Source organism: Lonchura striata, chromosome 1, assembly GCF_050655825.1.
Source record: "Lonchura striata isolate lonStrDom1 chromosome 1, ASM5065582v1, whole genome shotgun sequence".
NCBI classification, from domain to species: Eukaryota; Metazoa; Chordata; class Aves; order Passeriformes; family Estrildidae; genus Lonchura; species Lonchura striata.
This window is the reverse complement of record NC_140703.1, coordinates 40,875,415-40,902,130: the sequence shown is the minus strand read 5'-3', so window position 1 is coordinate 40,902,130 and position 26,716 is coordinate 40,875,415. Positions and strand designations below refer to the sequence as shown.

Here is a 26,716-nt window from a genome sequence, read left to right as displayed (position 1 = left end):
ACAGCAACAACTGTTGTCAGAAAAAGGAAGCTCATTTAACATATAGAAAAAAGAAAACTTGTCCCAAGCAGTAAATGAAATACAGAAAGAACATTTGTATATCAGAATTTAAAAAATTGGATCAAATAACCCAAAGCAACCAAACAACTACAAAAAATCCCCCTCTCCACAAGTTTAAATTACTGAGCTCTAGGGCAAACTTATTTTTTTAAAGCTACATCAACGATTTAGTTAAGTTTGATTATGCATTGGTTAATTTATTTACATCCTTCAGGCTTCTAAATTGAGCCAGGGGCTGTCCAGTGAGGCACCCATGCCATGTAACCCAGCTGCATGAACACTATCACTTGGTGCTAAGAGAAGGAGATGCAGTAGGGATGCTACAGCTCCTCCAACCATTGTGAGAACTCAGTTCAGTTAAACTACTGTTTATTATGTCAGTGTTAGGATCTGGAAGAAGGAGTAGGGCAAAACTCCAGGAAACAGGAAATAGAATTGTAAAATCAACATTTGCCAAGCTTTCAGATATTAGAGGTCTAAAATAACTAATAAATCCCCTGCTTTTGGAAATCTGTTCTACTGTACTCACCCAGACGGGAATATGATATGAGCTTCTGGGCACAGGATGGGAATGTTTTCCATGTCTTTGGAATAAAGAACTGTTCTGCTGTACAACACTGTGCAAACAGATGTCTGAGTCTTCCAAGTTGGTTTCCTTGGGAACCCTCAGAGATTCTTGTCCTTCTGGAAAGCTTTGATCCGGCTCCTTTATATCCATATTGCACTGAGAATGCAGCTCCATAGCTTTATTTACTTCATCTACATGAACTGATTTTTCAGGAAGCTTCTTCTTATCAAATGCCTTCAAAGGTAATTTTTCAGAAGACACAGCCTCTTTTACTAACTGCTCAGAGGAAGTTTCATCCATTGTAACTGGTATGGGATCTAGTTGATAAAATGATTTTTGCTCTTCCAGACTTTCATTCCGCAGATCTTCCACTGAACACTGGAGAGTAATACATTCCATACTTCTTGACAGCTCTTCATATCCACTTGCAGGTGAAATACAGCTCTCATTGCCTCTGTTTTTAATTCCAGGGGTTTGTTCAAAAGGTCTCTGTGACACAATGTTCATATCCTCTGGCTGATCAGCATTCTGACAATCATCACTCAGAGTAGATTCTAATTGCAGTGGGTGAAAAGATTCTTCAGATCCTGTTTCAAAAATTGTCAGAAGTCAAACTTCTTGCTAACAAAACAGAATTTCCACTTTAAGTCTCTCTATAAGAAGACTTTTCAGTAATGTATAACAAGAAGTCTAGTAAATAGGAAGAAACATTTTGTTTAAAAAACTGCTTAAGTTTCCTCAAACAGAATACCATTAACATTACAGAAAACTATTCCATCACTGTGCACAAAACTTCAAGAAACAACACTTTTTGCTGCTTCTTAGAATATGTTTAGCAATGGACTTTGTGATGGTGCTGACATAACTACACTGGAAGTCAGAAGGCTTTACAGCTTATACTCTTTAAATGGAAGTCCTCTGAGTTGCTTTTGGGACTGCAACTAAGTCTCTAAACCAGAAAGAAAACGACCCAAAACACCATTACTTGGGCAGAAAGTCTTGAATGTAGAAAGCAACATAAAACTGCAACAGAGACTACTGTTCCTCCAAGGTGCAGTACTGCACCCTAAATTATCTTTCTTTATCTGAGCATAGAAGTCAAGATACCATTTTTCCCCAGAAGAGGCTGGGCAAAGAGTAAGACTGGCTATCAACATTACCAACATGACTGGGGAGGCATTTCAGTAAAATAGCATCTGCCAGACAGACAACAGCATTGTTTAGATCCCTTTCTTTTTTGTCCTAAGTTTGATAAAATTGGTTACACAGACTCCAGCTATCACCAGGCTTTTTATACACATGCAAAGTACCACAGAAATATTTAATGGTTTCCTTTAGACATTTTTTTTATTATTTGATACACAGAAAATATCTAATTTTATAAATAATATTGTCTGCTGATAAAGAGCTGTTAATAGGGAGGGAAGAATTACACTGCAACATCAGCCATCAACAGAAAATTCTGTGGATGATGCATTTCCATGTCAGCCTTCCTTGAACAATCTAAAATAGTTTTTACTTGCTTAGCCTGCCACTTATGTTATTTCCCCCCTCCTTTTAAAGCATAACAATAATTATTTCATAGTTATAAAAACACTTAAGATTTTGCAGTTAAACCACAAAGACTGTGTCTATAAGCAATTTAGAAATAGAATTGTTTGAAGTTACAGTGGAGCTTCCTAAATCCTATTTACTGTGACCACAATCACATCTTGAAGTGTCAACCTCTTCTAGCATTTTTTATTACTTAGCAAGTCACAAATATAACTGACCAATAACCTTTGCATTAGAACTACATCTATTACTTGAATTATTGTCCCACATTTCCTGCTCCTTATCAGCTTTTTGCTGGAGCATCTTGAAACACTGGAACACCAATTTTTGCTCCAGAAATATTTAGTTTGCTACTAGCTACATTTGAAACTTTTAGAATTTAGAATTACATGAAATATCAAGTTAATTTAAATTTAACTGCAAAACATTACAAAATATTTTTCCTGCTATAAGCTGCAGTTAACTTAATAATATACTTCCAGTTATTAATTATAACACCATAGATCAAAAGGTGCTGTCTTATCATCCATTTCATTTTGTAGAGAGATAACACAGGGCAGTTTCAGCCAGAGTTTGTATTTCTTTGCCAACCAAATCATTGCAGAGGGAATAAGTGATATAATATCCATTAAAGTGACTTGAATATGCTGACCTGTTTTTGTATCACAGTCATACTGCTGAAGAAATTAACTTTAAAAAATTTAGTTCTACCATTACAGGTGGTAGAGGAGACTGTGTTTGAGAGTGGAGATAAGACATTTCAAAGCACGGCTGAGAGAAGCGAGATCTGTCTCCATTTCAAACCCACACTAAGGGCTGGTATTTATACACTGGCACAAAGCTGATTTTGAAAACTACACTGAACATACCTGGAGTAACATTTTCTCTAACCAGCCCTTCTTCTGATGAAATGTTTTGCCCATTTGTTTCAAGACTAGAAGGCTGACTGCTTCTTTGTCTGTTCAGACCAGAGTTTTCCTCTTCTAGAAATTCAGACACATTGGGACTTTCTGTTGAAAATTCCGAAGTCTAGTGGCATAAAAAAAAAAATTTTGACTTAAGATTAATTTTCTCAGAAATATGAAGGACAAAAAGAATAAGGTAGTTTTTGATTTTTGGGTCATGTTTCTGCTACAAACAGAAATCTACATATATAAAAAAAATATGGGTTTTTTTTCTAAATAGTATAGGGAGTATACATTTAAATCTTACAAAAAACTTCAGCCAAAGCTTTCCTCCACCAGAGTATTTTCTGTAGTACCTTGCTAAATTCTCGACTGTGTTGGGAAATTCTGTATTGAGAACAGGATGATGATGATGATGTATCAAAGTCAACACTTGGTTCCAGAGGCTGAAAGAGCTGGTGATGGAAGTTTGGAAAAGGTCTCTCCATTTCAGGAGAACAGAGTTCAGTTGCTAGAGCTAAAAAAAAAAAAGAGGTTATTTTAAAAACAAACAAACATCACCCACACCCCCAAAACCAAAATAAAAAAAAACAAACCCAAAACAATGGACATATCACAAGTTGTGTCTATATACAGTAAATAAAGCCTATAGTATTCTGCAGGTATACAAATACCAGCTGTAAAAATGAAATCTTTACAGCATCCAATTCTTTGAATCTTGGAAGAATGAAGGTACATAAAGCAGTAAGAAAGTGCTACCCTGATTCAATTCTATTATTCTTTAAATGAAAAGGTGAAGTCCGCAAGTTCGCCATTCAGCTCTTGTGAGACTGGCTCAGAAGTAGTGTGGGCTTCTCAGTACAAAACTCGCAACAGAACAAGACCAATGAAGAGCCACAAGGATGATTAGAGGATGGATGTAGCACATGAGGTTCAAAGAGCAGCTAAATAAATGAGTTTGTTCAATTTTAAAAGAAGAACTGGGGGTGTGAGGGAAGTGGTACAAAAATGTCTGCTGTCTACAGTACAGAGACAGTACAGAGAATCCTAGAATGCTCTGGATTGGAAGGGACTTTAAAGATCATCTAGTTCCCAGCCCCTTGCAATGGGACACCTTCTACTTGACCAGTTAGTCAAAGCCTATCCAACCTTCCAGGGATGGAGCATCCACAACTTTTCTGGCCAAACTGTACCTGTGCCTTAACACCCTCACTATGATTGCTTTCTCCTAGTATTTAATCTGAATCTGTCCTTTGTCAGTTTAAAGAAAATACAGTCTCCTTGAACATGCCAAAAAAACCCCCCCCCAAAAAAACCACAAAACAACAAACAAACAAAACAAAAACAATCACACACACAAAAACCCAAAACAAAACAAAAAACAAAAAAAAACCCAAACAAAAAACCCCAAAAAACAAAAAAAAACCCCAAAAAACCAAAATAAGAAAGTTATTAAAATGTTGCTTGGTGGCATAAAAGTATCGAATTCTTGCATCCTTATTGACTTTAAAATGTAAATTGAATATAAATATAAATAATACAGACCAATACCTAACACTGAGCAAGCTCCTCATTCTGTATGATCAGAGAGAAGCACAAAAATGCTATAAAATAATGAATACCTTGGAAATGTGTACTGTCCTCCGAGTAAGAGTTCAAGTTCCCAGTAGGTCTCCCCAAGATCTGCTGTATCTGGTTTTCTTTATAAAAGTACATCTCTCCTTTGGAGAGCTGACTTTCACATGCTCCAGAAAAATTCTCTTGCCTCTGCTGCAAGGTAAAAGGAAGTGAGGAGTTCCAAGGGTGGCTTCCTGTTTCTCTCAGAATTCCATCTCCTCTACTATCAGAAGACAATCCTGAAATAGTAAGTTAGATGTTCACAGTTTTGCATACAAACCTCTTACACTGTATCATTTGAAAAGACAGTGCTTAGTATCCTGAAATATTCATAGAGAGTTCTGGGGTTTTATTTCTTTGTCTCCTGTCAACACTCCTACAAACCCTACCACACATTTTCACAAACGTAAGTTGCTAATATCTAATTAGGGAGCAGTCAGTACATAGCACTTTTCCAGAATGTAGACTTAAGAAATACTGAAATAAAATCCAAAAAGAATTAATACTGCTATTTTATGCTAACTAGCACATCTTTACCTCCTACTGCATATAAATTTGTCAATCCTTTCATGTGATCTTGAGTATCTTCATGACACTCCACAGTGGTTTTATTCATGCTCAAACAGAAATTGCTTCATACCAACACTAGAAATCTGAGGGACCAAGACAACCAAAATCATGTTCCTAAACAGTACACCAACCCTTCTTTAGCCATAAGCTTACAGAAGAACTGCACAAAGCTACCAGAAAAGGTCATTACAAAGCACTGAGGGTATGGTGAAGACACAGCTAGACTTGAAAAATTTATTTAGTCAAATACCTTCTGGTATTTTTCTTCAAGAAAAATTCTAGTATTTTTCTTTCACTAAAAAACTAACTAAAAAAGAATAGAGAAGAAAAAACACAAGAAAATTATCTTAGAAATGGCTTTAGCTTTCTTACATCAATAAAACACAGACCTGTCACGAGTCATAAAGTTTACTACTCAAAATAACATCTCTTTGAAACATTAGGGTTAAAATAAGCCATTGAAATCTCAGGCTGTAAAAACTGTAATCTTCAAAAATTGATTTATAAACATGGAATAACACATATATCTACATTTCTTAAGAAATCAGGTGCGTGTCAGAATGATCCAAAATTAAGCCTCAATGTAAGTAAATCCAAGGGTCACTCTCTAATCAATTTCAAACTCACTTCTATGTTCACAAGTAATAATGTCAGGATCATTTACATATTTATTATAAAGGAACTAGTTTTGATTTTATGAAAAACTAACATCAAGAGGCAGACTACAGAGAAAAAATAGTAAGAACACATTTCCCAGAAAACTATTAAAAGTCAATAGGGCACTCAAATGGCATTTTCAGAAATAAGTCATTAAGAATTACTGTGGTGACAAGCAGATACTGGAACAAGTCTCTTAACAGCAAGACTATCATGGCTCTGCAATAATCCACGATATAGATTGATTAGGAAACTTTTATTAATGTATCATTTGAAGATAATTTTTAAAACAAAAATTGCCACTGCTAGCGTTACAGTTGCATAATAAAACTCAAAATATCCTTTGCCAAAGCAGATGTATAATAATACTAAACTATTATAAAAGTAAAATATCATGAGCCCCTACGAAAACATTCTGGTTATACTCAACTCTGTAAGATATATTAATCAATCTTCAGTGAAGTTTGACATAGGATTATTTCAGAAGAACTTATATTCAGTGAGTTAGACCCATTCTGCCATGAAATGAAACTACAATTTTCCTTTTACAAGAACAACAAAACCTGAACACTCACCAGTGTCAACGGGGCTTGCATTCAACACTTCACTGGTTGAAAAGGTGCCATCACGGGGTATTTTTTGCATAGAAGCCTCTGAACCTGGCACTTCCTAGGATAAAGTAACATACATTACCATGTATTCACATGTTCAGAAGTAAAACTTTAAACACACAGATTTTATTCTGAGCTCAGTTCAAGTGTAGGAGCCTTCATGTTTTGCACAATCTGGCAAATATAGATTCATCCTTGCTCAGTACAACACATTCACACCCCATGTCCCAGGCACATCACCCCCAACAGCCCCCCTCATACACACATACATACACACACTCACTCTCATATAAAGCCTCTCAGAACTGCATATAAATCATGACACCTGGAAGATTGTTTTATCTTCTGGTGGTCAGATTTGGCTATTTCTCATCACAGACCCACTTAAGTTGAATTGTGGATCTCAGAGGGACATACATGTGTAACATTAAAAACTCATGAACTTTACAAGCACTTCCAATATTGAGCTTTTTGCACACAGTAGACTTAAAATCTATTCTACTAAATTAAACTAAAATATACAAAATCTTCTAAAGCATTATCATCTTTAATTTTAAGGTAAGCTCTACAAAGTCACAAAGCAGATAATGAGTGTTGTAAATGCAGGCGAAACCAATGCAAAGAAATAACAATGTCTGACTCAATTCAGAAGGCTGAATTATTTCTTTATTATAACTATGCTAAAATACATTAATATGCTATATAAAAGGAGGATATTAAAACTACATACTACTTTCTTTGACTCTAACACAACTAGTGACCCTCTCTCGAGAGTCCCGACACAGGTGGATTGGATTGGTCATCAGGCTCAAACAATCCTCACCAGAATCCAATCAAGCACTCACTCCAGGTAAACAATTCTCCAAACACATTCCACATAGGAAAACAAGGAGCAGAAATAGAAATTGTTTTCTCTTTCATTTCTCTCTGTGCACCTCCATGAAAAATCCTGAGAGGGAGAGAAATGTGCTTGCCACAAATGAGAATTCTTGTACTTCAAAATTCTGAAGAATTAGATGTGAACAGTCCTTTTCAAACTTTGACTTAAAATGTGCCCTAAGAAAATTAAAAATTTAGGAAACCCTTCTGCTACATTTCTCATTACATACCCTCTCTCTCACTATATATATATATATATATAAACATACACATGTAGAATATTTACAACCCAAGGTATTTTTATATATCCATGTCATACAGAGCATGCTTTAAATACTGTTTTTATCTGCTACGAAAATGATGGAATCTTTGAGGGAGAGAAAGTAGGGAGATTGGTGCTGGTTTTGGCAAGGCTTTTAACACTCTCACAATATTCCATGATCCCAGTTTGGATGTTGGAACCTGGATGGATGGACAGTAAGAAGGGTAAAAACCTGGCTGGATCATCAGGCTCAGAAGTCAGTGACTGAAGGATTACACACTCTGTGGAGGTGGTGAACAAGTACACAGGTCCCTGTCTTTGGCCATGACTCAGAGGAGGTTACACCACACTTTCATCAAATGTGCAGATACATTAAGGCAGGAAGAGCATCCCATGCACTGAACAGCAGTGCTGGTATCAAGAAGGACCTCTGAGGCTGCCTCTACAGGAATGGTATGAAACCCAGCAAGGGTAAAGTCCAGCACCTGTGAAGAAAGAAGCCAAAGCACCAGTCCCAGCTGGGCCTGCCTGGGGAGCAGCACTGTGAAGGAGTCTCAGCAAGCTGAGTGTAAGCCCATGGTGTGCCCTGACCAAGGAGCAACAGCATCCCATGCTGTATGAACAGGAACAGAACCAGCAGATGCATCACAGTGGTTACCTCTTTACCTGGTGCTTGTTTTACTGCTGCATCTAGAATAGTGCACCCACTCTTAGCCACCCAATATAACACAGATTACATCACAAAATAGTGAGTTATATGATTATTTTGATATGACCAACCGTATTATCAAGCCTGAATGATGGTCCAGAACTTGTTCTAAGTCTCTCTCCACCTTCAGCAGCGACAACTGGTGAATCTTGAGACACTTGAGAATCCTCAGACTGGGCTGAACACAAAAGTAACAGAAGCAATAAGGAACAAAAAGCCATTTTCGACTTCATAGTGAGCAATGCACAGCAGAGGGCAGTAACACTCCACTGCTGCTGGCCTCACTCTTCAGGCACTGATTCTGCCCATCCTTAACCACTTTCCTCTCACCTACGTAACTTTTTGCTGCACCATACCACCAATTCATCAGCGACCTGTGGTCTTTGACACACCTTCCTGTGATTTCTAACTACCACAGAGTAGACAGGAAGAGCTCGAAATTCATGTTTTGGCTTAGCAGAATGAAACATGGCTTTGCCAGCGTTATCCCAATCATTTCACTGGAGTGGGGGACTCCTTTACAATCTACCATTACAATGATTACAAAGAAAAGCAGACATTCTAAGTGAATCACAGAAACCAGAAGCACCAAATTGCTTGACTAATACCATGGAACTGAGTCACTTTTGCCATAATGCTTTTAACACATAAAAGTAAGTAAGATCAGTATCTGTGCTGAAAAGCACCTTCAAAGTTTAACAATTCTATGATTATAACTTAACTGTCACAAAGAAATACATATTCTTATTTCCAGTATAGTTTTCAAGAAAGTGCTAAGTATGAAACTGAAATTAAACACAAGTGAAGTAGGCATGTTTTTTCCCAATTCTAAAAAGTCTGCTAATGACAGACATTTCAAATCTTCAGCTCTTATAACACTCTCTACTTCAGCAGATCTGATTTTTTCTGAATCCCAACACTAGTTTGTACTTTGTATATGTTGAAACTCAGCTTCCTAACAGATGGCAAACTCTGATTGTTCTAATTCATACTATTAAAAAAAGAAGATATTTCCTCTGAAAAGCAACAGCCATGATGGATTGATATGATATGACAATAATAAAGATTGTGTTCTCAAAAAATATTAAACATTTTGAAACTCATTCTAGGGAGAGAAAAAAAAATCCAAGATTTCTTATAGCCACTATCACCTAGTATACATCTAGGAGAAAGTACAAAACATGAAAGGAAACACATCTAAACCACATTTGTTTAGAGATCAAGTACTCAGCTCAAGTTCACTCCTCTTCCTTTGAGCAGGATACAGGGAGACAGAGGATCCTGGAAATGAGCAAGGCCTTCAAGAAAATTCCTTGAAGAAGCATGAAAACTGTGATCATCTAATCAATTGCTATTTAAATATCACCATAGGAGAAAGAAATACATAGTACAAAATGCTAAACTTAAAGTAATAACAAGCAGTGTCTAAAAATGGCTGTCAGACATTCAGAAACTAAAAACTATTTTAAGATTTGATAAAATGTAAATGCTGGAACAAGCTACCACATAATTCTCCATTTCTTGATAACTTTCCATCCACATTAGAGATACTTTTCTGAAAGAAGTTATTTTATTTTCTCTAGAATATCACCATTCAGGATACACTAGAGATGAGATTCAAGCATTTCATAGTCTCTTGTATATAAATTCTGTGGACAGCTATGTTACAAATATTTTGTTACTCAACTCTAATAAACTGTACTGTTCTTGTGATATTAATTCCAGGGATTAACTGTATCAATTTCATGCTATAAACCAAATAATATCTGTAAAAATACGGTATTTGGTGATTCATAAAGGAGGGTTTTTCAGTTCTCTCTTCCTCCTCTAAAATAATAGTGCAAGGTTCTTGTTCTTCACAGCATCCTGAAATGAACATGAGAATTTCATGTTTTAACTTTCTGGCCACCACAAAGTGACAAAGAATTTACGTTTAAAAGCTGAGTCTGTAATATCCCAAATGCTTCTTTTTCCCCCCAAGGGGAATGGCAACAATTATTTTAGGATGCAATTTGAAAGACAAATGACTGAAAATCCAACACTCAGTGAAAGCAATATAAAAACAGGGATTAGTCCAAATTCAGCCATGTAGACAAACAAAGAAACAAACAAAAAACAAACTGGTAATGGAAAAGACAGTCTGTTGAAATGCCAGATTATGGACAACTATTTGTGATTACTAAAGATAAATTGAAATCTTAGGTTAGCCTGGATCACAAAATAAAGTCATGCTTGGAGTAACACCTCTGTACAGAGTAGCAACACATGAAGATAATCACATCTGGAACACTGCTCAAGGGAATCACTGCAGATATACAGAGATAAGCCTGTTGATGTGTCCCTCAAGGAGAACTGTGGAAGAGGTGTATGTATCAAACCTAGTCACAGCTGCAGGCTGACTTCCTAAGGAAATCAGGCTTATGCTATCAAACTGCCTGTCTCACATGCACGGTTACCCTCTAATTCCCTAGTAACAGCTTGAATTCTATTGGCCCATTCTAATCAAACAGGATTGGAAAGAACATCAAGTGTCCAAAGTTCCCAACTCATCCTATCAATGAATCAGTGTTATGTAAAAGAGGAACTTAGATTTCAGACTCACTGGTGGCGCTCAATGCAACATCACTTCAGCAGTTACCTGTCCTCTGGCTGCAACCAGCTCATCAGTTTATGTAGCACTTGCAGCCACTCAGTTCTGAGCACAGGAATTCATCCCCTCTAATCACAAGCAGTCCTTCAGACCCATTTTACAGACATGGCTGCCTTTAAATTTGAGAGGAAAATTATATAGGCAGCTAATTACAGATTTTTCAAAAAAACTGCCTGTTACCCAAGGCAACCCTCTTATCAAAGAAAACTCACCTTTGTTGATAAAGCGTCTGCATGTAAAAAGCAGACTTACCAACTTTCTCTTTTCATCTTTTATGTCTGATTTGGAAAAGCATGTGAGCAATGACTAGGTATTTTTACACATCTAGTGGTTCTGTAGTCATGAAAGCAGTACAACTCCTAAGTTGTAAAGACTTACATTATTTGGTCAAAGGTTCAAACCACCAAGAACATTACTTCAAAGAACAGGGTCAAAGATCACACAAAGCACTCATTTGCTCTTACCTGTAGAGATACAATTACATCTTGAAAACATGAAAAAAATGCAAACAATGTTCTGGTAAGAATCAAGTTGCAAAAAAAATTAAAAACCAAATTAAATAAAAAATCATAAGCAACAACCTAAAATGAACCTTAAATTTTTCCTTCAGAAACCCTGTATATAAAGTGCAAGGGATTGTAGATTTTCCTGATGAAATACCACACTAGTTACTGAAAGTACCAGAGAGAGCATCACAGCCTACATGTTTTCAAGATTATTGCTGGCACTTTTGGTTGCTGATCTGCTCAAGAGGGCAATCCTCTTAAACACATAATCACAGAAAGCTTTAGGGTTTTTTCTTTTAATATAGATGTTCACATGAAGTTTCCTAATCCTCTTACATAAACTATTGCATTGTTCATATACAATAGTCTATAATGTAAAAAGGCACCACACCAAAATATTTTATATTAATTTGGTAACAGCTGCTCTAGCAACAGTTCTACAACTTAGAAAAATACCAGTCTTTTCTTCAAATATTATTAAAAGACAAAATGTTTTCATTGTAATTGAAGCTCAAAGATAGACATATTTCAAAAGGGGCATTCTGAGACATAAAGAAACAGCTGAAGGAAAATTAGCTTATATGTACTCATTCAAAACAACTCAAATTCCAAGTAAATCTGATTGAATTGGAAATGATGTCTCAATGCAAACTAAATGAAAAATTAAAGCTTAGGGCCAGTGATGAAATTTCTAGCAACGCCAGGAGATGTGTACTACATAGTTGTTTTGCTTGTGCCAATGGGCATATGCAAGCTGCCAAGTTTCTGAGAACTCCTCTGCAACTCCAATATTTTAGATGAATCCTGAAAATTGTACTGGACCATGCAATGCTGTCATCTTGTAATAAACTTCAAATTCCTTTAGTGAATGTTTTACAAACTAGTCCTTTTTGTTCTTTTATAAAGCCAGTCAAGTTGCCCATAACATGCTTAGTAGGTTTCAATGTCCCTGTAACAAAATTATTTTCAACATTCACAAAACGTTCTAACAAAAATGTTTTTCTTGATAACCAAAACATCTTGTTTTATTTTATGGAATCAGAATAACTCTGCCGCCTATAAACATGGCCCATCCTCAAAGGTGTTCTTGTTTGATAAAAGGTCTTCACAGACAGACACAAATAGAGCTGAAGCAGTCCTTACACTATTACACTGTTGACCTTCTGACATATTCAGTGGAGCATGTTAAAAGCCTATGATGGCTACCAGAAAGGTGAAAGCAGAATGGACCTCTCTTGAAGACTGGCTATGCACAGATTTTTCCTAGACAGGAGAGCTGTCACAGCTACTTGAAAATCCCAGGTGTCTGGCTCAGCTTTAGCATTGTGTTAGTCCCACAAGCTGAGAGTCAAGGCTAATGCACTGTGAGCTGATAGTCACAACTTCCTAATTAAACAGAAATTGCAGATACAAAATAATTACCTGACACTAAGTAAGGCAATAGGTCACAAGGAAATGGAATGAAGCTGCATTTAGGGTAAACTCAGATTGGACATTAGGAAAAGGTTTTTCACTGAGAGGGTGGTCAGTCAGTGGGACACATTTCCCAGGGAAGTGATCATAGCTCTAAGGCCATCATAGTTCAAGGAGTAGGTTTAGTTTTAGGTAATCCTGGGAGAAGCAGAGAGTCGGACTCAATGAGCCTAGTAAGTCTTTAAATTTGAAATATTCTACAACTCTCAATTTTCGTGTCTGTCACACCTAAGACATGATTCTTTCCAAGTCTTATTGAGCTGACAATGACCTTATGTTTCTATTTTTTGTCTCAACTGTATTTTTAAGTAATTTCTTATACACAGTGATCCTTCAGTGGATGTCTACATCAACACATTAACACTCCAGAGGTATTTTTAAGCACTGATTTCCTTTGTATCAATACGAGAATCATTAGGTACTGAATCAGGAATGCCACTGGTTTACCAATAGGTTCCCACCTGGAATACCTGCAAACCTTTACAATTCTAAAGGTTACAGATGCAAAGCACATGCTCTGGACAAGAAACTGTTGACCAGCAATGAAGTGTCCTGCAATGCGGACTTGTTACCAAAATGGTAATGGATCCCAAAAGCCCAAAAGATAAAAACTCATTCATTCTGAAACAAGTACTTATTGAAACACCCTTTTTTACACTCAAAATTCAATGGCATTAAATAGCATTGCATGTTCTTTAATAGTCAGGTCGTATTCTACAAATAAACAGCAGCAAAATCAGCATTGCTGAATGATATTCTTCAATGGAGAGGATTTCCTCACCTGAATCACATGAAGTTTCCGCAGCCATCATCAACAATTCTTGTAATAATCTTCCTGATGGATTAGTTTGCCTTGGACTTCCATTAGAGGCTTTTCTGTCATAGTTTGTCATGCCCAAGGGAAAGGCGCCTCCATGAAGAGCATAACTGTGATGTTTCACACATGCAAACTCCCCAGAGGCTGAACTCTGAGAAGTTTCTCCAGTACCATCATCTGTTTTATCCAAATTTAAAACATCTGTAATCATTTTAGTTATAAAAAGGAAGTGTTTCGCACTTCATGAGGAACATTAAGATGCACATTCTACTCTACAGAAATAAACTGCTGAATTTGTATGGTCTCCATTTTAATGAATTTAGCCATATCACATCATTATACAGGCTGAAAGATTATGCAGATCATAGACTCCTCAAAAACTAATTCCTAACTCCACCAGAGTATTTACTCAAAGAAACCAAATTTTTCACACAGCAAATCCAAGAAAGCTTGCAGTAACTTCTCCAGATCCCGGGGTAATACAACTTCTCTGCTCTGGTTTAAAGATTTCTTTCTCTGCAACCCAGCCCACAAATCAGCCCTTTCTGGCCACCCAATCTAATAAAAATCTCAAGTTTTTACTACCTACCATTAGCAATGGTTTGATAATATAAGAATAAATCACCTATGGATCACTACAGTATTATACAGCTAAGTGTAAGTTACTAAGCCAAGTGCTTTTGAAAACATAGATATATTTTTCCAACAAAACCTTCCCCAACAGAACTTGCTATCTAATCAAGATATCAAATTAATCCGACAAGAACTGCTCTGCATAAATTGATGCTGACTAGCATTAACTACTTTTCTTTAATTGAAGCATGTCCCATATCAGCTGTTTCATTATTTTGCAAGGAATGCCAGCCTGACAAGCCTATAATTACTCACATTGTTCTGCTGAGCCTTTTTAAGAACACAACATGAAAAAGCTTTGTAAAATATGCATTACATTTTAGATGTGAAGACACATTGAAAAAAAATTGTTTATGTTTAGAAAACATGAGTTTGTTGTACCTGTTAAATAATGTTCCTTACAGAAAATTGCAAAGCATTGTCTGCAGACTGTAATATATTTATAAAATTTTTATTGCTCTCTAATTTTTTTTTTTGCAATGAGTGTTTTTTAACTAGAAAAAACAACTTAAAGAGATGGTCTAGAAGTTTCTGTAGAAGCTTGATACTAATACTTGAAAGATTTTACAGTCACTTTCTTGGGATGCTCAAAAGGTAAACCTTTAAAGAAAATTTACCAACTTTTTTTTAGTTACTGTACAACTGCCTATTAACACAGACCCTGCCCAAAAGAAAAACAACAGGGAACTCAGGTCATGGAGTAACTGAATTTTCTTTTCCTAGTGAAATTTTGTTTATGTTTTTCTAGACAGACACTCACAGAATAAACTTTTCCGAACTACAACTTTGCTAGTACATAAATTATACTTTAAGAAAGGCAACAGTATCAGCTATTATTTCCTAATAATCTCAAAGATTCTTCAGAAAATATTATATTCCTCCAATCTACTACTTATAACAGCACTTATTATATGTTTTATACATTACCTGTCAAAGAGAGGCTGCAACTCTTTGGTGTGTCTACCTCTGGTATCACACTAAGTTCATGTTGCTCCAAACCAAGCCCTAACTTGACTTTTGTCACTGGTGGTTTGGACGACCTCTGTTTCTGTTCTCTACAGAGAACTTTCTCAGACTGATCTGTAAAACAAAGTTTAGTATGTTGCAATAATATGTGTACAAACACACAAATACTTCAAATTAACTTGGAGAGATGGAAGAGAACTCCATCTCAGCCATAAAGCAATAAAAATTATAATGAAAAATAACGTAACTGCCTTACCAGTTTGCTCAACTGGACCAATGCACGGTGAAATTGTTTCACTTCCGTGAAATTTATTCCTGCCACAATTCTCTTGCTGGTAGTTTTCTAAAACTTGGAAGACGTCAGTTCTCTTACTCCTGAAAGGCTTTTGTGCCTCTGTCATTTCTTCATTTGGGTACATATATCTCACCTTAGAAGGGAGGAGCATTTTTATATAAGATTATATTTATACACATTTATTAAAATAGAATTTTCTCTTGTGTGTATTCCATGCAAGACAATATTGAGCACATTGAGAAAGTAGCTCAATTATGCAGGATACCAGACAGATCTCTTAGCTCACAGAAACATTTGGACATGGAGGTATTTTACTGAGCTCTACAAACCTAATGTGCTAAAGCACAATTAGTTACATTTCCGGGCCTTTGTGAGATTAGACCAGAGTGCCCATAATTTTTAACAAGAACAATTGCTGAAAAGTCTGCTTTTAGTTTTTCAGCTCCTGAATTCAATAATTTTAGCTGCTTGGAAACTGCAAGATCAAAAGACAGGAACTACAGGGAACAGTTATTCTTCTAAGATGGCTTCTATTTAAAATAAAGCACAAGGAGAGGCAAAAGGAGGCTCTTTATAAGCTCAAAAATAAACTTGGATTTTTCTTCTGTTACTGAGAAACAAGCAAATTACAACTCAAGACTGAAGCTGCCAAACCAAATTCATAGTGGGTACACACAAAAGACAAGCTTTAAAAAATGATCTATTCAAGATGATTATGATATCCTTTCAGGTAATACTTACGTATTGCTAATACAAGGGCTGTTTTACACCTGGAGGTGCATTTACAGATATGAAAACAACTCTACCTACAGGTGTTTCAGACAACAATTTCAATGGGTATTGCATTCAGAGACCAAGCACAGACCTTCACAGTATTTCTGTTAGACTTGATAAAACTGCACTCTTGGAGCTTTACAGGGGAAAATACTGATTACAAATCACAAATCCTAATTAAAATTTTTGTTATGGTAAATCACCTAGAACTATCAACACTCCATGGGGTACACTGTAGTATTGACTTGTACATTTGATCACCTACTGATGATTACCTATGCAAGGTGTTTCTAAAGCTTACCTGCTTGTTTAGAAGTTCTTTCAAAGCCTCTTGCTGTCTCTGCATCTGTTCCTTCAATTTATCTTGCTTCTGTAAAAGTAGTTTTTCTTGTATTCTCTGTTTAGAAAGAAGAGCTTCTCTTTGTGCATCTAGCTGCTCTTGCAGTTCTTTCAAATACTTTTGCTGAGCTTGGATGCTTTCTGATGAGGCCAACACTCTGTCCCTTAAACTCAGTATACCAGAATAATTTAATGAAGATGCATCTCCTGCTTTTGATACCAAGAATTCCTCAACTCTCTGGGCTTTAGATTCTTCATGCACTAGAATCATGGGTTCAGAAAGATTGAGAGGTTGATCAGGGCTTGTTTTGCTGCTCTCTACAGATCCCTGATGATAGGCTGAAGGATCAGCCAAGGCTGATTTCTTCGTTACTGGCAGGATGGATGTCTTAAATGCATGCTCTTCTCCATCTTCTGTCTTGTTTTGATAGTTATATATCTTCTGAGGTAACCCTTTAGAGAGTACTGTTTCTGAAGACTCAGAGAAACTTTCTGCAGGCAATGTAAACCTAAAGTGTTGTTGGTGTGCTTCTGGTTGTATTCTTACTGCAGTCACTTCTTTCCTGACTGATCCTGATGGTAAATGGGACTGGAATGGTTCTCTGATGTGATTATTGGCAGCCTTGAATATTCCCACTTGCTCCTGTGAAGGACAGTCACAGGGCAAGTGAAACTCTCCATGCTTCAATTTTGATGCTTCTGAAAACTGCACTGATTTTCCAGGACAAGTATTAGGCACTTGCTCTTGCTGCTTCTGTGAAGATAGTTTTTCCAACATAACCAATGTTCCTGAAAACACAGGTAATGACTGCACATATTCTTGGGCATGAACTTGTTCTGATGCCTGGTACTGTGTTGGCTGTGCTCCTTGTATCTGTAGGGGCTGCTCTGAGACAGGCTCTAAATTAATGGGCTTTGTTTCCCTTGTGCTCAGAGGAATTTCAGAACTAGACAAGTACCTTTGCCTGAGTGTGTTCTGATACTGCTGTAGATTCTTTCTAGCTTCTTCAATGGTTTGTTTGTGCAACCTGAACAGAGCAAAAACATGGATCTTTTCAAAGCAGTGCAAAAAGAAAAATCAACTTCAATAATCAAGGAAATTCAATGACTTCGAACAGGCATTCCATAAAGACACTTTCCATTCCATAGATACCTACCTCTTTTGCTGCAGAAGGCGTTGTTGAAAATCACGTATTGTCTGTCTATGACTGTCTTCTCCTGGACTCCTGGTTTCTGATACATTTCCAGACTAATCAAAATAAAATAATTTTAATTGCACATATGTAACTAATTCACAGAAAACTATTATGGCAGCAGCCTTAAGCTGTATGTTCTTGCACCCAAGTTTACAGGAGCTGCTCAGTACCACCATGTTTGAAGTCTGTGAGATTTCAGCCTGAGGCAATGCAGCTAAAGGAGTTTCTAGAACATGGTCCACAGCTACAGCCTCTCTCTACACACACCATCAAAGTCAATGGTGCTTACAGCAGCTCAGCCTAAAGAGGTAAATATACCCTGCAAACTCAGGGAGCAATGAGCCAATGTAGCTGCATTTCCAAGGCAATCACACTCTCAGAAGACTACCAGGTGTGCACATGAATCAAGATTTTATATATAAAAAAGATTACTATCTGTCAACATCCTCCATAAATTCCTCTTCTTTAAGCATTTGTTTGAGATTTAAACAGAGGCAGATTTTTGTCTTTTTTCTCCCACTGTGATTTCTGTTTATCTTCTTGAAAAAGGTTATGTCTACATGAACAATCATTATCTGACTATAACCAGATTTTAATAACAGGTATTATTATCAAGGCTGCCCCTTGAACTACAGAGAGACAATACAATAGCAGAAAGTCACAATCCCAAAATCACAGAATCACTGAGTTGAAAGGGCCCCACAAGGCTATCAAAGTCCAGTCACTGGCCCTGCACAGCACCATTCCCAGGAGTCACAGCATGTACCTGAGACCATTGTCCAAACTCTCTTGAACTCAAGAGAGGCTTGGTGCTGTGACCACTTCTCTGGGAGCTGTTCCAGTGCCCAACCATCCTCTTGGTTCAAAACTTTTTTCCAGTATCTAACCTAAACCTCCTCTGATACATATGCATGCCACTCCTTCAGGTCCAGTAATACCATGTGAAATAGAAGCTTGCACACTAGAAAAAGAAGCTTTAATACGTACAAATTTCTAATTCACAGCCTAAGAAATAAAAATTGTCTTAACTGATATAGTTAAAATTGGTAAATGGTGTTCTTTATTTTTATTATAATAGTAAATAAAAACCTACACAAAATTTTCTCTAATTATTCACCTCATGTTCCTTTTGGTTCTGATGATCTGTGGAATGGAAACTGTGGCTTTGTACCAGCTGACTTTGCTCTTCCTCTTTTTTCTTTGCCTGCTCCAAACTGGTTTGCATTTGGATCTTTAGATAATCAGCCTCCAAAAGAGCTTTCTCTTCCTCAATTTTTTTAATCAAGGCCAGCTGCTCCTGTTTCTGTTTCTCTATTTCCTCATTCTATCAAAAGAAAAATAAGGGAGAATCTCTAGAACTGAATGACAAAGAAACCAGACTGCTCACACACATGACCACGCCATGCACAAACTTTTGTTCCCAATTAAAGAAGAAATTCTATTGCCTGTGACAGGTATTTCCAAATTGCAACAGGCCTTTAAAAGTAGTTCCAAAGTCTACAGGAATAACTTTGTTTTACTGGCTAAATATTTCTAACAATCTCTGAGTCCATTTATTATTGCATTATTATCTGTTCTCAAATAAATAAAATGGATAAAATCAGAATCCATTCAAGATATATTATCATTTTCTGAAGACTGCAAAAGAAGTAATTTTCCTAAACTTACTTGAAAAATCTATTTTGCATTTTACTCAGTTTTTATCAGAATTCATCACATCTAAACATTAATTCAAACTTTACAAAAGCATCTGAAATAGCAAATGTATAACCACTTTGAGAGCAGACCATAGCCTCTGAAGTCGTCTGTTTGTTTATTCTCTTTCCATATACCTCTCAGCTACAATTCACTTAGATCTACATTTAGTGGCAGCATATGTGCTTTTTAGAATGGAAACAAGGAAAAATTTCAAAGTACTGGCAAAGATGAAGTGCAAAACAGCCTCTAATAACAGTCTAAATGGGCATGTCAGGAAAAGCAACCTGAGAAAATGCTGGACCTGAGAACAGTTAATGTGGACACAGAACTACAGACACCTGCCAGGTGCAAAATGGGAGGAAATGAAGGTTAAAGAAAGTAGCCACACTTTCATAAAGGATCTGTTGCTTTTTGTTTTTTTTTTTTTTAATATTACTATTTTGTCAAATTTTTGTTTCCTTGATTTCTGAACTTAAACTCTACAACTGAAGGTTGTACATAGACCCAAAATTCAACTTTTTTTTTTAAATTGGTAAACTACCACATAGGTAGGTCTCTAGGGATACAACAAAAATTAAAATACGATGAAACACAATACGCAATAGATTTAATGAAATAATGAATGTATTCTTTTCTAAATGTAATAAATATAGCATTCCCAGGGACACAAGAAACTTTCTACATTTGCTTCCCAGATAACCTTCCTAGATAACTGAAAAAAAAAACTTACTCAAAGTTTGTATGCTTCTCCTGTCACTCTAAACACAATCTCACAGATTTTCCTACATTATTACACAGGGTAAATAAAGTTTTCAGAGTTGTGTATTGCTGACTATACCCTCCCTTTATAAAACAAAGATATTAATGTACAACTGGGATTCTCATTTAACCCTGACTACCCTTGCCTACAGCACTTATTACATTTGAAGAAACTGGGGGTTTCCACTCTATTCTAAATTCCAGTTACAGCTTTGATTTTTGAGAAGTATAGAAAATGTTACAGTAAAAGTTCAAATGTTGAGAGTGCCTATAGCTGCTGTATAACCTGAAATACTTTAAAATAGCACAACTGAGGTAAGAAAAAATATAAACACACTTACCCACTTCTGTCTCTCCTCTTCCATTCTCATTTTAGCTGCCTGTTCCTGAGGATGGATTGGAACTGACTTTTCATCTGCAACTGCATTTTCCAACATTTTCACAGAGTCTAAAATATACATGTTACTTAGCTGTAATTGCAGTCAGAGCAAGCCTTGGATCTTCTTTATATCTTGCTTTACAGTTTCCCAATATCTCTCAACAAAATGCATAAGCTGCTCTTGAAAAGATCTATATCCTACTACTCTGACTGTCTCCATAAGCTGGAAAATCAGTTTTTATATAATTTAAGTCTTTAATAGCCCTTTATTGTGTGTCTTTCTTGAATACACAGTAATGTCCCAGCTTCAATGGGACTGAAAATTTCCTCTAATATTACTTGGGAGGCCAAGAGCAAGATCATTCTGAAGAATCAAAAGCCACACATTAACCTCTTGGAACAAAGAGGGTCTAAAACTGGCAGTATTGGGAAAACTATCTAACATTTGGCTACTGTACAAAAAGCAAGTCTCAATCCTGTACTGTTAGCTTCAAATAGCAGCACATTTTCCCCAAGGCATGGTTTCACACATGCTGCACTCTCCAATCCCCAGACATTATGTTGGCATAGCCATGTACATGATGGAACTAGATCACTTTATCTTGTTTAAAAAAACAAGCACCCTATGAAAACAAATAATCCAAAAGCAAAAAACCCAAAACCCAATGCCACAACTTGATTATTTGAAAACTTCAGAAATTCTACCCAACATACAAGATCACCAACTCGGCATTAGCCTAACCAGAAGGGCACCAAGGACAGACATGGGAAGTAGCCCAAGATAATTTGGCTATCAAACAAACTGCAGTGTCTAATTGCTATAAATTCCAATTTTACAAAAAGGTTTCTTTAATGGTGCCTAAAAGCAGAAAAAAACTCCACTCATCAGCTTATACTTGTCTTGGGCATTTATAGCTGTGAATCTCCAAAGAAAGTGGCTTTTCACAGGTACAGAAATTCAATGCTGACTCCTGCACTGAGAATTCTATCCCTGGAGGCAAACACCTATTAAGTACAGCAATACCAAGTGTGGCAACAATTTGAGTGAGATTTGAAAAACAGCAAGGTATTTTGGACATCTGTTCTCTTCAAGATCTCAATGGACAAGTTGGACATAAGAGCAAAAACCTCTCAAATATGTGGTTTCAACAAATCCACAATACCTTGTGGGCACAGATAGGAAACTGTACTTTTATTCAATGTGACAAAACACTTAACACTGGAAGTTCATTAACAGTTTTGTCACAGTCATTGTCATAGCTCCCCCGGTACAAGTCTTTTGCTCCTACACAACAAACTTTGATGCAAGTATGTACTGTGTACCTTTGGCTTCAGACACTGTATTTTTCTGCTGCTCCTTGTTAAGTTCTAAATCACATAATGGTCTATTTTCACTAGCAATTGTGCCTGATTCAATAGTTTCAAAATCACTTTGACTCTCTTTCTCACTTTTTGACGTCCACTCCTCTTTTTGGCTTCTAATTTTGTTCAACAATTTCTTTAAGGCAAGTTTTGATCGAGGTTGACAAGCTTTTCCTTCTTCATGCCCTAGAAAGAATAGATACTGTTAAGAGTTTTGGATAATGAATATCTTAATATCATAAAAAAGCCCTCTATTTCCTTTTTATTGCTTACAGAGTTGGACAAGTAGCTTAGATGTATTTTTAAAATCTTAGCAGAATTTTCTCTTACTTGCAAAAGAAAAACAGTAACTTGTCTCTGCAAGCTATAAAAGAAGGACTAAGCTGGATGCAGTGTTTTATAGTCAAACTGTAGCAGAAATATGCAGTACTATCCCAACACTTGCCCTCTGCTTTCTATCAGCACTGGAAGCACAATGCACAACAGACCAAACACCAGACTGTGCCACCCAAGGGATGCAGAAGTGCTTGGTCAAGCAGCAAAGTTCACGGAGACATTTCTGGCTCGCATCGTATGACCCTGGACAACACAAACAGGACACACTCATGCATTCATTCCGGCCTACTCACAATGTGCAGCAGCTCAACCATAAACCTGAACATAAGACATACAATAAGCAGACTATAAAGCTTTGAAATATCTCAACATCTTAATTTCACACATCAGCATCAGTCCATAATTTATACTAAGCATACAATAATCATTATGACTACTAACAGTGTAGTTCTTACAATTGAAAATTATTCTCAGCATACTAATAAACTGAAGCATATCAGAGAAAGAAGCCACATTGTCATTTTTAAATTCATAATCATTAGGGTATTAACCTCTATACTAAACATAAACCAAATTATACTGAATTACTTTATGCACATTATGAAGTTTTACTACTTAGGGCATTTTACTTATTACTAAAATTTATTTGATATACTAATATTTTCTAATATAAAATGAAAAGGTTTAATTTGAATATGCAGTTTAGAATTTTTACTTTCTGGTTCATTAGGGACCTCCTCTTCTATCATATGTCCTGATTCCTGTTGCGTATCACAAGGAAGCTCTGGTTGAGTGTCACAAGCAGATTCATGTTCCAAGGAGATATCAAGATCATTATCTCGAGCTCTGTCAGAAGGAGCTGGCAAAGGTTGTGGCTCAAACTGCAGAATCAGGTCTCCTTTCATGTCTAATTAAAATAATACAATGAAATAAAATGACCATTTGGAATACAAATCCAACAACATTGCAAGACTACACTCACACACAAATCCCCAGGAAATTCAAATATCAAGAGATTATTTTACAACAAATCTAATCCATCTTTTTTTTCCCACCAAAATACAAGATTCAAAACTGTTTAGATCAATAGCCATCTATTCATTCAGAACCGCCACAGCAGTTTCCACTAGAATATGCTATGTTTTTCAAAATAAAAGTTGATGTGGTGAAAGGCTTAGCTTTACACCAAAAGCAGCTCACAAGAAAAATTACACATGATCCCAATAACTTCATCATGGAAAAGATACACGCTGACCTGGCTGTTCACAAGGCTGCCACAGGAGAGTGATCACACAGTCCAGGTGTGAAATCCCAGAAGACTGCACAACAGGAATTCCCCTATGATCACCTCACTGACTGAGGGGGTTACTGCCTACAAGGGATGTGGCACACAGGGGAAGAACACCTTGAAATTCTATGCTTGTTACATATACTTAGGGGAGAAACCCAAGGCAGGGAAAGGAAAGGATCAAGTTAGTCAGGGGCAGAAGCACTATGAGATAAAAGTGCAAAAATAGTGAGATAAAATGAGACAGTCAGTCCACTGGTCTGGCCATGCACTGTACCTGACAGTCTATTCTGTTTTCTCACTAAATTCCAATTGTAGCTGTTTTTCTGCATGAGGAACACTGTGTTTTGTATGCATGTGTGTACATAGATATGTAAGGGCCAGTAACTGGAACAGGGACCAGAAGTCACAGATGCACCTGTGTCTAGAGCATTGCTAACTGCAGAGGCTAAATGCATAATGAATGCATTTAGTTGGGTATGAGTATCAGCATGCAGTGGCTAGCAAATCACAAGCTAGACTAGCTAGCAAGAATGGTAAGAGGCTTAGGAGTTATACATCAGTCAGCTCTAAGACTTGGCTGGGTATTGTAGAGGCCAGGGGAGCTTACAAACTGTCTAGGAAAGGGATCAGGAGATCCAAGCATTGAAGAGGAGAGGAAGGGATCCTAAGAAACCTGCTAGCACATGTGTGTGCATCTTCAAGACTACAAGAGGATCAGGGTCAGCTACTGGGTAGACTGAGTATATAAGGTCAGTTCCCACAGGAATCCATAGCATGTACATGTCTGTTCATATGCTCTCATGCCCAGCTGGATCTGTGCAGTAACAACTGGAGAAGAGCAGCAGATCTTGGGGGTTCACAGGCCCAGCAGCCAGCAACTGGGAAGACTAAGGATCAAGGGCCAGCTGCCAGGTAAGAGCAAGTGTCTAAGTGATCCATAGCACATATTTGAGCACATGAGCATTTGAGTACATACATGAGTATGAGATGTAATGTTAAGGCTCCAGGGCCCAGCATGAATCACTGGACTCTAGACTAGTTGTCTGAAACCTGAGGAGGATCTGCAGTTGGCAGAGAGAGACCCAGGATACAGGGGACAACTCCTGGATAGACTGAGTGTCTAAGACCAACTGCTAAAGGGATCCATACCATATTACACACATATATCCCACAAAAGGACTTCATGTTGATCAGCCAGAGCAGTAAACAGAAGAAAGCTATTTGTGCTGTTTGTACTTATGTGAGTGCTGCTTTTCCTGCTGGCCTGCAAGGCCAGCTATATGGATGTGCCCTGGAAGGCTGTTTGTGTGCATGCCAACTAGGAATACACACACAGCTTCGCTACCAGCTGTACAGGGAAGAGGCTGCTGCAGCAGCCTCTCCTTTACTGGGCGCCAGATTCCAGCAATCTCCAACAAAGAACTTACTCCTGTCTTCACTGCACATTTCTTCAAATGCAGACTCCAGCTCTCTCTGCCATTCTTCTTTTATTTCCATGCGTTTGTATGGTGGCACTGAAAGCTGAGGTGGCATCTGTGCGACAACCTGTCTCCTGCGCATCCGCTCCTGAGTATGCATTTGCTCCAGTTCTTCCAGGAGTCTTTCCCTGTCCTTCAAGAATGAAGAAGGGATAACATAAATCTTCAGTGTTCACATTCAGACAGCCACATATCAAGACTGATACAAAATGCTTCCATTTGGTTACCATGATGTTTGGTTAATGTTCAAAGTTAATCTTATTCTCGGGAGAAAGTGCTTCCTCAGGAGAAAGCAGTATCAGCCCTTTAGACACAGGAGTCATCAATACTACCTAGAAGATCCGATGTTAAATACAGGATCAGACTCTACACCTGCAGGCCAACTTTATTCAAGATAATTAAATTTCCTGTTTTATAAGGTAAATGAGTATTTATTTTGCCAAGTGACTTTTGCTAGTATATAATTCAGCAGTTGCTACTTTCTAAGATGCAAACTAAATACTCTTTGGCACATTGAGTATACGTGAGAGCTATTTAAAAAAAAAAGAAAAAATACATTTGTTGGCATTTTTTTTTCCTATTAATTTCAGGAGCACCAGTAATATTTCCAGAAATCCCCATTTTAGTTTGGTTACTCATTCAGGGCCAATCATATCCCAGCTGATAAAACATAAGCTTTTCTTTTTCTAAACAATAAAAATTCATGTGAAGCTATCAGATCACAAAATTTTTTTGAATGTAGATCTCAGTACAAAGACTTTTCTTAGTAGTTCAATTTTTATTTCTTAAAGGAAACTGTTTCAACATTTCCAGACTTGCACACTAACAGAATATCAGTCTTCGAGTAAAAACTTAGGAAAGTTTTCAAAAAATAAAAAAACTTGTTACCTTCTTAGTAATATTTTTTCCACTGAAGTACCAACTCCAACTACAGCTAATGTGGAAAAGCAGAACTCATTACCTATTAAAGTTTGCTTGACTATTGTTTAATAGATGGTCAAACATTCAGATAACAAAAATTAAGAGGATGTTCTATCATTCTCACTCCTTCTAGATGCTAAAACAAGTAAACAGATTTTGATTTTTTTTTCCAATGACATTCTGCAAACTTTATTTAGTCCATCAATTTCCCTCCTGTAAATGTAATTCCTTTATTAATCACCTACCTACAACTTATTTAACAGTGGCTGTTCTGACATTAAAAACAGACATAACTGCTTTGCCTACCTTGGCCAATTGGATCTTCTTCAAGGCGTGACTTCCTCTAATATGTGCCTTTTCAAGCTGCTTTCTTCTTTCCCTCTCTGCCTCCCTGCGTAGTTCCTCCAAACGTCTCCCTTCTTCTTCAGCAGCTAAATGAGCATCTGGCTGG

General features: G+C 37.0%; 1 protein-coding gene and 1 non-coding gene across 9 annotated transcripts in view; both read right to left on the bottom strand.

Annotated features, from left to right (window-relative positions):
• CEP295 (centrosomal protein 295) overlaps positions 1-26,716 on the bottom strand; it is a 42,811-nt gene that overhangs the window by 4,887 nt on the left and 11,208 nt on the right. For 4 of the 8 annotated variants that reach the window (XM_021544976.4, XM_085575079.1, XM_021544977.4 and 1 more), the window contains exons 7-23: positions 26,572-26,712; positions 25,294-25,477; positions 23,291-23,482; positions 22,201-22,425; positions 20,840-20,946; positions 19,159-19,365; positions 18,003-18,094; positions 16,808-17,873; positions 15,694-15,865; positions 15,399-15,551; positions 13,803-14,039; positions 8,464-8,570; positions 6,507-6,600; positions 4,710-4,943; positions 3,444-3,604; positions 3,052-3,211; positions 590-1,215 (exon numbers count right to left, since the gene is read on the bottom strand). In XM_021544976.4, the coding sequence (XP_021400651.3) occupies positions 590-1,215; positions 3,052-3,211; positions 3,444-3,604; positions 4,710-4,943; positions 6,507-6,600; positions 8,464-8,570; positions 13,803-14,039; positions 15,399-15,551; positions 15,694-15,865; positions 16,808-17,873; positions 18,003-18,094; positions 19,159-19,365; positions 20,840-20,946; positions 22,201-22,425; positions 23,291-23,482; positions 25,294-25,477; positions 26,572-26,712 (4,158 nt within the window). The remainder of the gene's footprint in view (positions 1-589; positions 1,216-3,051; positions 3,212-3,443; positions 3,605-4,709; positions 4,944-6,506; positions 6,601-8,463; positions 8,571-13,802; positions 14,040-15,398; positions 15,552-15,693; positions 15,866-16,807; positions 17,874-18,002; positions 18,095-19,158; positions 19,366-20,839; positions 20,947-22,200; positions 22,426-23,290; positions 23,483-25,293; positions 25,478-26,571; positions 26,713-26,716) is intronic. The other 4 variants (XM_085575096.1, XM_085575101.1, XM_021544980.4 and 1 more) reach the window with 3 other exon arrangements.
• On the bottom strand, positions 6,840-6,923 carry LOC116184352 (small nucleolar RNA U2-19). The gene has a single exon (XR_004149118.1). It is a non-coding gene; the product is annotated as a small nucleolar RNA U2-19 (small nucleolar RNA).